Source organism: Camelina sativa, chromosome 19, assembly GCF_000633955.1.
Source record: "Camelina sativa cultivar DH55 chromosome 19, Cs, whole genome shotgun sequence".
NCBI classification, from domain to species: Eukaryota; Viridiplantae; Streptophyta; class Magnoliopsida; order Brassicales; family Brassicaceae; genus Camelina; species Camelina sativa.
In genome coordinates, this window is record NC_025703.1 from 13,778,711 (window position 1) to 13,791,297 (window position 12,587).

At 39.9% G+C, this 12,587-nt stretch overlaps 2 protein-coding genes across 2 annotated transcripts; one reads left to right on the top strand and one right to left on the bottom strand.

The window, feature by feature from the left end:
• Positions 235–1,386, bottom strand: LOC104767796 (geranylgeranyl pyrophosphate synthase 9, chloroplastic-like). The gene is made up of 2 exons (XM_010491772.1): positions 895–1,386; positions 235–828 (listed from the first exon to the last, which is right to left on the bottom strand). Exons 1-2 carry the CDS (start codon positions 1,384–1,386, stop codon positions 235–237), a joined length of 1,086 nt encoding a protein of 361 aa, XP_010490074.1.
• Positions 7,914–8,672, top strand: LOC104767797. The gene is made up of 2 exons (XM_010491773.1): positions 7,914–8,273; positions 8,358–8,672. Exons 1-2 carry the CDS (start codon positions 7,914–7,916, stop codon positions 8,670–8,672), a joined length of 675 nt encoding a protein of 224 aa, XP_010490075.1.

The window sequence follows — 12,587 nt, forward strand, 5'->3', positions numbered from 1 at the left end:
AGACTAAGTCATTCAAGAAAAAAAAAAAAAAAAAGCACTCAACGCTTACAAAATTTTGGGTTTTGACTTTTCAGTTAAACCAATGTTCAATTGTCCATGGGCCTTCCCATGTAATCATATTTTTTTTAAAAGAAACATATACAAATGACCACACCATAATTGGTTCATAAGAATCAACACGAGGAGAGAAATTTAACTAAACGGACTTGTTAGGACATTTAGATGCATTTATGATCAGCTGTGACTTCCAACAATGTAACTAGCAAGGGCCACCAGAGGAACCGCCTTATTCGGATCAAACCCTAGAAGCTGTTCCTCTGCTTCTTTGCTTAATTTCTTCGCAAGTTCCCTCGATTTCTCCAAACCAATCAACCTCGGATATGTAAGTTTGCCAGCAATAACGTCATTTATGGCGCTCTTACCCAGTTCATCAGTAGATTTCGTTACGTCAAGTATATCATCAACCACCTGAAACATCAGCCCAATACATCTCGCATACTTTCTTAGCTTTTCGATCTCTTCCTCTGTTCCACCTCCCAATATGGCTCCTACAACCGCCGCTGCCTCCAACAAAGCGGCCGTTTTGTGGAGGTGGATGAACTCTAGATGCTCCAATCCCACATCGTTTGGATCCAGCCCTTCGCTACATAAGTCGATCACTTGCCCAGCCACTAGACCTTTTGTCCCTATGGCCTTTGCAAGCTCAATTACCGCACAGATCTTCCTCTCAGGGGAAACAACCAACGCACTCGACAAGGCCGTCATGTGTTCAAACGCTAAAGCAAATAATGCGTCACCCGCCAAAACCGCCATGTTTTCTCCAAACACCTTGTTTTAAATCATCCATACGTTAACGTCAATGGATGATTCAACTCTAACGATTTAACAAAATACCTTGTGGTTGGTGGGCTTGCCTCGGCGGAGGTCAGCATTGTCCATGCAGGGAAGGTCATCATGAACGAGAGAGCTCGTGTGGATCATCTCGACTGCGCAAGCGGATGACATGGCGGTAGCCTCATGGCCACCCACAAGCTCGCATGCTGCAATGCAAAGTAGAGGCCTGACACGTTTTCCACCTGCTAGCAAAGAGTACCGCACCGCCTCTTGGATTGTGAGGGGTTTCGAAAGTGGTACGGAAACGTCGAGAGTGGCATTTACGAATTCAGCCTTACGAATCATATATGACTTAAATTCAAAGGCAGAGTTGGGATCATTGCCTTTTCCTTTTAGTGGAGTCATGTGTTTGTCGCCTTGTGAGGTGAGAGCAGAAGAGAGGGATAAAACAGTGCGTTTTGGGAGATTGTTTACTGAGGATATGGAGTTGTATCTTCTTACTCTGGATTGGATGAAGAGGAAGGATGAGCTGAGATCAATATAAATAGTCATCGCTGATCCAATAGTAATTGTGTTTGGCTTTTAAGAAGATGTGGAAGTCTTTTTAATAGGTACTCTCTCCCTCTCTTTCTAATTAATAAAAAGAAAAAATTGTTGAGAAAGATAGATTTTTACTAGTTATCATTATAAATAATGATTTATAAATTTTTAAAATAAAAATCTAATATTATTGCCTTGTAATTTTTACAAATTATAAATCATTAATATTGATGTATTTGTAGAAATTATATGAAAAACAATTCCTCATGAATTTCGGGTTTGAGAGTTGAGAGATGGTGTAGGCGTCCTTCTATTCGATGTCTTCTTCATCCTGTTTCATATAACGACAATAGTGACATTAGTTTCATATTTTGATAAACAATGCATAAGAATAAAGAGACTTAAGCTTGGACACTTTGGGATCAAAGTGATACACTAAATTTGGGATCAAGTTTTTTTTTTTGTGTGGTTGAATAATTCAAGTGGTTTATTAGATCTTGAGTAGAGGTCTGTATTTATAGAACTATTGGAGTCAGTTTGGTAAAATGGTATAATTCTAGAATGTGCTTATTACGATGAGATATGGTAATATATTTTAAACATAAATTCTTAAATTTCAAATCCGTGTTAGTTGCTAAAGTTTAGAAGATGCGAATAATTAGTTAATACAATTTTAAAAGTTACTATAATTTAGCTATAATATATTTAAAACTTACTGAAATGTGTAGATTCGAAATATATCATCGGCGTTAAATTTGCATAATTATTTATTTGTTTGGCAATCTAAAATATTTTGAACTGCATGTTAGGTAATAAATCCATTGATTCGAGTTTTTGATTTTTTTTTTTTTTTCGAAAATTGAATGAAGAAATAAGTTTTCTGTTTACTCGCTCCACTTTTTATGGTGTACAGATTTGATTATAAGCTTATTTCCTAATCTAACGTGCACATTTTCGTATTTATTTATTATTTGAATTTGCTTACAGGTTTGGCAAGTACAAACTGTTTGGATACTCATGCATGATATACAAGATCTGAATGATGTAATCCCCAAACATTTAGGGTCCGCGTGTTTTGACCTCTTTAGTTTACCACTTTGCTCTCTCTTTTTTTTTTTCCAATCTTCTTCGTTTCTTTAATTCGTAGGGATAATTCATGAAATTCTGTTTTGTTTATATATTTTTTATTCCTAAGTGTGCTCTCCAATTAATAGTATAGATTTTTAGAGTTTATGTGTGATAATCAAAAACTGTAATATAATATTAAAACTAAAATTTTTAAAATTGATGGATCTCATAATTTTTTCCTTGATTAAGATTTGTTTCCTTAAAATTAAAGAGGTGAATAAGAGAGATTCACCCCTAGAATTGTCCTTAGTGCATCCTTGACTTCCTGAATTTCAGTTGATGGTTTCATATTTTAATACTTCTAGTATACTACCAGATTTTAACCAACAGTGGACAATTTTTTAAAATTATTTTTTTAAAAAATTTTGTTTGTTAATTTTTGTTGTCTTTCCAGGTTGTATAATTGTATTTTGAATGTTAATTATAAGTTTTCACCTGCAGTGTACCATACAAGATGATTTGTTTTTAGAATCGTAAATTAATCAACTTAAAAATAGATATGTCTACTGTTCTAATATTGATTGTACCCGACAAAATTTACTTTTTATGGTTTAAATGTTAGATTTTAACAACTTTTTATTCAATATTACAATTATATAATTTAACTTACTGTTTTTAGATTCAACCCATAAATCTCACTTAATAATCAATAACATTATCAGATTGGGTCATGTATTATTATAACTTAGACCCTTTTAACTTCGAGATATGGGAGACTATAACGCATTAACAATAAATTTTGTTCCCATATACAATAATATATATACTTTTCAATAGCTTTCAATACTTTTCTACTACATATTTTTATTGTAATAGAATAGTAGAAATTGTCTTACACCAGCTTCTTTCATCTTCATATATATATGAAACAACTCGATCCATTTTTTTTATTAACCTAATATCTAGTGATCCCATATACTCACTAGCAACCTACCCCAAATCATAAACAACAGCAGATAACAAATAATAAATCCAATAACCATTAAATAATAACATAACTGATAACAGGATTTTCACCTAGGGTATCAATTCCCTATACAGTTGTAGTACAAATGGTTATCAATCCAAATGGTTGTTATGCAAGCAATCAATGGGTTTGATCTAACAGTTCTAAAATAAACAAAAGAAAGCAGATAAACAAGAACCACATGACCTAAGCACTCGATGCAAGCATTCGAGTACAGGATTGGGTGGGGTGATCGAGTAAACAAGATGAGTACGAAGAGCTCGAAGCAGGTGATCATGTACCTGTTCGGGTAAGTGATCGAGTTATGAATGAAAATTTAAACAATCAAAATGTGAAAGCTCCTAAGGATGGGGTAATCGACTCCTAAGCGTTCCTGACCAGTATGAATGTCCTACATGCCTCAAGCAAATATTCCCTAGACAATGAATCTCTAAAACCTTGTTAAAACACTCTCGTGATAGAAACAATCAACCTTGATCACTCCCCTACCCAACTCTCATTAGAGAAACATGACCAAGCAGGCAATACAAACCGATTCATTATTATCAATAAACTCCTTAAACATCTAATCTCTTAGGCTAAGTGAGTAAATCTCTAGCATTGATTGATTCAAGCATTTCATCTACACCTCTCGATGGTAAAACACCCTAGATCTAATCTCAACCTCTCGGTCTATTGATAGCATTAAGAACACCAATGTAGAAGGGAATTTATAAAACATAAACATCCAAGCTAAGACATCCTAACCGATCAAGAACATAAAATTGTCTATCCCATCCCTAGAAAATTTGTTTCACTACTCAGATCTCATTGCAGAAAACACAAAAGCATAGATAAACGAAAATTGTATTGTATTAAAAATAAGATAGAAAATGAAAGAATACAGAGTAGAAATCTAAAAGGATAGCAAAGAAATGTAAAATAAATCCTAACAAAGTAGAAAAAAGTGTTTGAGTCGCTCTAGATCTCTCTCAGAAGCTCTCGCTCTCTGGTTTGAGTGTCTGCGGCGTGCTAGGGCGAGAGGAAGAAGAGGGGGGTTTATATATGGAAACCTATTAACCCTAACTTCTCAGTCCTGCCCGAGGGTCAGCTCGATGAGGTGCTCGAGGATGGGCTCGGGTTGCTCTTCAAATAGGTCTTCGGATTGTTCTTCCTGCTCTTGGATCCTCTTCGATCGGGTTGGTGTTCGGACTGTTCTTCCTGCTCAATAGCTCCTTCGGGTACATCCTCGGATTTGACCTTGTTTCTCCCCATTTTAGGCTCTAAAGCACCTGTTTTCATCCAAAATATGCAAATGCAAGAATGCAACACCCTAAATGGCCTAAAAGCGAATTCATACAGTTAATGACCTAAAAATGCTAAGGTTAGAGTAAAAGCAATGCAAAATATGGACAAAAAGGGATGCTTAAAACATGTAAATTAGAGAGTTATCAATAACATCAATTCAACAATAAACCAGAACATAACCAATAATGAAACCAACACTCCTAACATCCATTCTAGACCACTAAGTTCCACTCTAGCATCCTAACAAAGACACAGAGCAAACAACCAAGCCTCTAGAACATCCTCCTCTTCATCGCCTTGATCTCACGATCACATTTTGCCTTTACCTGTGCCACAACACAAAAGAGAGGCGTAAGTATTACCAGAAATACTTAGTGAGGCTATCCTTCCATCTATTGGGCTATACACACAAGCGATAAGATCTCCCATGCCACAAACAACAATAATTAAACAAACCAGAAATATGCACAAAGCAACACGACATAAACCAGTTATTGTCAGAAGGATGTCGACCGACACCCGAAGGTGTTGACCAACACTGGTCATCTGGTGTCGACAGACACCTGCTCGACACTCCCGAAACCCTAACGGTGTCGGCCGACACCTCCACATGGTTGGTGTCGACCGACACCGATGCCGCGCAGCGATTTCCTTCGAACATAACCTCAGAATCTCGCCTCCAAGCTTCTCCTTTTCGTCTCACACGATCCCAAGAACGAATCCAAACCTCAGGAGCTACGAAAAACTCACAAAACAACCCAAAGAACAACCAAATGATAGATATTAGATATCCAAACTTGTAAATAACCAATTGATATGAAAATACTTCTTTATTAATGAGATATCGGAATACAAGACTTGAGAGAACTTACGGATTCTCTCCCTCCCCCTTACAAGTTGATCCAGAATCTAGATATCTCTGTCCTCTCCCTTACCTTCTACTTTATATTACTTCTTGTCTTATTAGCACTAGTAGCCGTTTTGACTCGATACAGTGATCACGCCAACTAGCATAGAGACTTATTACTTAACTATGGTTACTTTATTACTAACCATGGTGAACAGTCTTCTCCTGATCCTTCCAGTCGACAGGACACCTCACCGGTTCTAGGTCCTTCCTCCCTTGTTGGATCCTTCTTGGGCCTTGAGCCTCCTTCGATACAGAAACAGAACTGGTGGATGTCTTGCTTCATATGTATCATTGCCCTCCCCTTCAACTACAACCTTGATCTCAAGGTTGAAATTGGGAAACTGTCCCTTGATGGTGGAAACCCACTCCTAGGAGCTCTCATAATTTGGCATTCTCTTCCACTTGATAAGCACTTCCGACTGACCGGTGACAGTGTTTTTACGAGTACCTGCTACTGCTTCCGGCTCTGCATGGAGAAACCCGTCTTCAGTTATCTGATTAGGAATGGAGGTTGTTGCTGGTAGTTCTCCTATCGCTCGCTTTAACTGGGACACATGAAAAGTGGGGTGTATCTTAGCCTCGACTGGTAGCTTCAGCCGATAAGCTACCTTCCCAAACTTTGCTTCCACGGGGTATGGTACATAATAGCGAGCTGCCAGTTTCTCATTGACTCGCCTGGCCAATGAGCGACGCCTGTATGGTCTCATTTACAAATATACTTGTTCCCCAATCTCAAACTCTACCTCTTTTCTGTGTCCATCAGCTCTCTTCTTCATTTGTTGCTGAGCCTTGTGTAGTTGAGCCTTGATCACTGATAACACTGCATACCTTTCCAGCATTTGTTTCTCCAAATCCGCATTGGCTGTCGAACCATTCTCATACTTGATTACTAGGGGAGGTTCCCTGCCATACACTGCTTGGAAGGGAGTCGTTCCTATGGCTAAATGGAACGATGAATTGTAGCAGTACTCTGTCCATGCCAGATATTGAGCCCAAGTACGAGGGTGGTCCCCTGCAAAGCATCGAAGGTAGGTTTCCAGGCTGCGATTCGTTACTTCTGTTTGTCCATCATATTGAGCATGGTACGCTATACTAAAGCATAGTTTGGTTCTGGCTAGTTTAAACAACTCCTTCCAAAGCTGACTGGTGAAAACCTTATCCATGTCGGAGACAATGGATCGAGGGAACCCATGTAACTTATGATTTCTTGCACAAACAGATTCGCCACGTCTGCTGCTGTAAATAGATGCTTCAACCGTAAGAAATACACATACTTAGACAACCTGTCCACCACCACCAAGATCGCGTTATTGCCTCCCGAATTTGGTAGTCCTTTTACAAAATCCATGGACAAGTCTTCCCATATCTTCTCTAGTATTGGCAGAGGCTGTAGTAGTCCCCCAGGAGCCAAAGTCGAGTATTTGTATCTCTGGCAAACTTGACACGCAGCAACATATTGTCTGATGTCCTGCATCATCCCCGACCAGTAGAACATATCACTGATCCTTTTCTGTGTTTTGAGTACCCCTCCATGTCCACCCATTTTTCCATCATGAAACTCTTTCAGGATCAATCCGATGACTGCAGAAGTTTTCAGAATAACCAGTCTACCTTGCCTAAGCAACCGTCCGTTCACCAAAGAGAAATTTGGATGAGATTCAGCATTTGTAGCGAGATCTCGGAAAATGTTCTGCAGTTCCTCGTCCTTATCCACCTCAGAACAAATTTCCTCCAACTGGATTGTCGCAGGGATCGACATAGCAAACAAGGTTGATACCACTTCTTTGCGTGACAAGGCGTCTGCCGCTTTGTTCTCTAACCCCGGTTTGTACTGAATGTCGAAGTCAAACCCTAGCAATTTGGAGAGCCATCGTTGGTAGTCCATGTTAATCTCCCTCTGCTCCAACATGAATTTCAGATTCTTCTGATCCGTTCTCACCAGGAACTTCCTTCCGAGTAGATAATGCCTCCACTTTTGTATGGCAAAAACGATTGCCATCAGCTCCCTCTCGTAAACTGACTTGAGGCGTTGTCTATCTGTCAAGGAATGACTATAATAGGCCAGTGGTCTCTCCTTCTGCATCAATACTACTCCCAGATGCAGTTACTGCTCTGTTTGAAAATCATGCTGGTGGGTATCAAGCAGTTCGCATTTGTCAGGGATTAGTTTATGATCACTCCTTTTAGGTTGATGCCGTAGGAAAAAGTGGAGGGATCTGTTTATTGTGGCGAACGGATGTCGGTTTCATGTCAATTGTTGAGTCCTCCGAAAAGCTTGTTCTTGCCAGGGTGGATGATGGAGTGAATCCGATGCATATAATCGTCGTCTATGCAGATCCTACACCGACCGGACGATGTGGGATTTGGGATAAGCTGAGTGAAGTGATTGAGGGGATCAGTGAATCTTTTATGGTGGGTGGTGATTTTAATATTGTAGTACGGCTAGATGAACGGTCAGGCGGTAATGGACGTTTGTCTCCCGATTCACTGGAGCATGGTTCGTTGATTAACGCTAACTCCCTGATCGACATGGGGTTTAAGGGCTATAAATTTACAGGGCGGAGAGGGCGTGTGGTTCATAATTATGTGGCTAAGTTCTTGAACAGGGTGTTGTGTTGTGCTCAGACACGTCTAAGATGTCACAAAAAAACTGTGACACAGGCATCGGATCATGCTCCACTTTAAGTGCAGATGAGTCCAGAGGTTCAGTGTGATCCGCGGCGGAGACCGTTTAGGTTTGAAGCTGCGTGGTTGTCCCATCTTGAGTTTAAAGATATGTTGGCATCGTCCTGGGATATAGCGATTACAACACAATTAGCTTTGCAGAGATTGACAGTTACGCTTAAGAAGTGGAACTATGAAGCATTTGGAGATATCCAGAGACGGAAAGAGCGTCTGTCTGCGTCGATTACAAGGGTGCAAGATCAACTGGAATTGGATTGCTTTGGGGGAGAGGAATACAAAGTTTTTTCATACCTCCACTATTATTCGAAGGCAAAAGAATAGGATTGAAATGCTGAAAAATGACGAGGGAAGATGGGTCTCGGATGCACAGGAGTTAGAACAAATGGCAATTGCCTTTTATAAGAAATTGTACTCGCTGGAGGGGGTTGATCTGGAAGCCGAGAGTCTTTTACATACTGGTTTTTTTAAGTTAACTCATGGGGAGCTTCCAAAGTTGAGTAAACCGGAGTTAATGTCCCATTTTCGGCCTATAAGCTTATGCAACATTTTATTCAAAATGATTACGAAAACAATGGTCACTAGGCTGAAGAAAGTGATGCCTAAGCTTATTGGACCTGCTCAAACGAGTTTCATTCCAGGAAGATTGAATACGGATAACATTGTGGTGGTTCAAGAGGCAGTACACTCTATGCGACATAAGATAGGGAACAAAAGGTTGGATGTTGCTGAAATTGGACCTTGAGAAGGCCTATGATCGGGTTCGATGGGATTTCTTGGAGGATACTATATGTGTGGCAGGTCTATCTAATAACTGGCATTGTTGGATTATGCAGTGTGTGGAGAACCCTTCAATGAAGGTCTTATGGAATGAAGAGAAGACGAGACCGTTTAGACCATCCAGAGGACTCCGACAAAGTGATCCTTTGTCATCATACTTCTTCGTCCTATGCTTAAAGAGACTGTGCCACCTGATTGAGTTAGCAGTGGATGCAAAAGAATGGAAACCAATTTGTCTGTCGAGAGGGGGCCAAAGACTCTTGCATGTTTCTTTTGCCGATGACCTAATTCTTTATGCTGAGGCATCTGTTGCACAAGTACGAGTTAGTCGGAAGGTGTTGGAGCGATTATGCTTTGCCTCGGGACAGAAAGTGAGCTTGGAGAAGTCAAAAGTATTTTTCTCGGAGAATGTAGGTCGTGATCTAGCGGAGAGGATAAGTGAGGCAAGTGGGATCAAGGCTACTAAATACCTAGGGAAGTATCTTGGGATGTCAGTCCTTCATAAAAGAATTAACAAAGAGACCTTTGGTGAGGTTTTAGAAAAGGTTTCATCGAGATTATCTGATTGGAAGGAGATATTTCTGAGTTTTGCTGGCCGCTTAACTTTGACTAAGGCTGTTTTATCATCCATCCCAATTCACTCAATGAGTACCATTTGCTTACCAAAGTCAATATGGGCTTCTTTGGACAAAGTCTCGCGAGGGTTCTTGTGGGGAGTGTAAGGGAGAAGTGGAAACTCCATTTGGTGGCTTGGGATACCGTGTGTTTACCTAAGTGTGAAGGTGGCTTGGGGATTCGTAAAGCACAAGGGATGAATAAAGCTCTGCTTGGAAAGGTCGGACGGCGTTTACTGCATGATACCAATAACTTGTGGGCACGGATTTTGAGGGCTAAATATAAAGTGGGTAGTGTTCATGACGAATCGTGGTTGGTGCCTAAAGGAACATGGTCTTCAACTTGGCGAAGTGTATGTGTGGGGTTGCGAGAGGTGGTACTACCAGGACTGAGCTGGGTGATGGGTGATGGTAGTGAAATATGGTTTTGGCGTGACAAATGGCTCCTAGATACGCCTTTGTTAGACGTGGAAACTGCGGAGTTGCCGTTACATTGGTTGGAAATGAGAGCTCGTGATGCTTGGCAGAATACCACAAGTGGCATTTGAGTCAGTTGGTTCCATATTTAGCGGAGACGGTACAACTTCGTTTGAAATCAGTAGTCATTGATAATGTTACTGGTGCCCATGATCGACTATCGTGGGGTGAGACAGCGAATGGATGCTTCACTGTGAGTTCGGCATATAGGCTATTGTGCAGGAATTATGCTCACTGATAGGACATGAGCAGACTCTTTGATTGTATTTGGCGTGTGAGGACTACAGAGAGAGTTCGGTGCTTCTTTTGGCTTGTTTCTCATCAAGTGGTGATGACTAATGTTGAACGGTTTTGCTGACACTTGAGTACTTCAAGTCTTTGTTCTGTTTGCAACGGTGGAGAGGAGACACTGTTACATGTTTTGCGGGATTTTCTGGCCATGGCAGTAGTTTGGCAGCGTATAGTATAGTCGAGTAAGCGTACTGCTTTCTTTGCAGCCTCTTTGTTGGAATTGTTATTTGTTAATCTGAATGATACTGCGGGAAGTGAAAGCTACTCCTGGGCTACCTTGTTTGCGGGAGCAGTTTGGTGGGGGTGGAAGTGGAGGTGTGGAGATGTGTTTGGTGGTTTGGGAAAGTTTCGTGACAGATTTCGTTTCTTAATAAAGTTAGCAGAGGAGTGCGATATGGCGTTTTTGGCATTGCGTGGTGAGCGTGCTGAAGGGGGCAGTGAGGAACATTTTATAGCATGGTCTCCTCCGCGAGTTGGCTGGATAAAACTGAATACGGATGGGGCCTCGCATGGTAACCCCAAGAAGGCGACAACTGGAGGTGTACTACGTGATGGTGAAGGTAATTGGCTTGCGGTTTTTGCTTTGAATATCAGGTTCTGCTTAGCTCCTCTTGTAGAACTGTGGGGAGTCTATTACGGGTTAGTGATGGCATGGGAGAAGGGCTATACATGAGTGGAGCTTTAGGTGGACTCTAAGGTAGTGGTTGGGTTTCTAACATCAGAGATCAATGATAATCATCCCCTGTCTTTCATAGTACGTTTGTGTTATGGCTTGATTTCGAAGGACTGGTTAGTCCGTATTTGTCACGTGTATAGGAAGGCTAATTGTGTTGCAGACGGATTAGCGAACTATGCGTTTTCTCTTCCTTTAGATTTTCATTCTCTGGATGTTAGGCCTGATTGTGTTCAAGGTCTACTGTTTGAAGATGTTGTTGGGTGCACTCATGCACGAACTGTCAGAGAGTAGTTTGCTTTTTCTTGTATTTTTTTAATAAATGGGGAGGCTTTGCTTCCCCCTCTTCTACCAAAAAAAAAGATAATAGTATAGGCTTCACATTTGCTGAGCCATTGCTTCTCTCCATATATTATCACTTTCTCTTTTTTGATCTTGTGTCTCAAAAACTTCTTCATTATTTTGAGAACCATCTAATGGAGTGTTGTCTTCCATGTTTTCTTCATCAATAACTCCAAATTCTTCTTCAAGTACAGGAAATTCATCTGACCGACACTGCTTGCGCAGACAATTGTGTAAGGCTGCACAAGCCAACACTAATTCTGTTTGTGTTTTATAAGAAAACGGAGGAGCGGTTTTAAATATTACAAACCATGATTTGAAAACTCCAAAAATTCTCTCAATCACGTTTCGTAAAGATAAATGACGATGATTGAACAATTCATGAGGAATTTCCGGATCGCAACCTTGGCCAGTAAAATCTTGGAAGTGATACTTAATAGCTCGAAAAGGAGCCAAAAATTTGCGTCTATTCGCAAATCCACAATCAGCTAAATAAAATTTTCCTGGGAAAAAAATATAATATGTAATTATTAGCTTATCATATGATACATAAAATTATTAGTTTATCATAAAATATAATAATTACCTTGTGGAACCACAAATCTATTAGTCTTTCTTGTTAAAGTATCATATAATACTTTTGAATCATGTGCTGAACCTTCCTATCCACTGAGAGCGTATATGAATTCCATATCAAAGTTGCAAACAGCCAATACATTCTGCGATATTACTCTTTTTCGATTACGGTAGCTTGGAGACTTACTGTTAGATACCATAGCAAGTATTTGTATACCATCAATTGCTCCCAAACAATTCTAAAAGAAAAAATAGGACTGAGATATTAGTTTTAAAAAACACAATAGTAAACAAAATAGAAAGAAATATAAACTACGTATATATACCTTGAAATAAAGATAAAATCTTGAAGCTACCATAATGTTAGGCTTGGCCATCAAACTCGGAGCAATTGTATTTATTGCCTTCATAACCTTATGAAAATTTGTACTTGTAGCAAATTTTGATCTTCCAAAAATATCTCTAGTGTGACCATACCTTGAATTT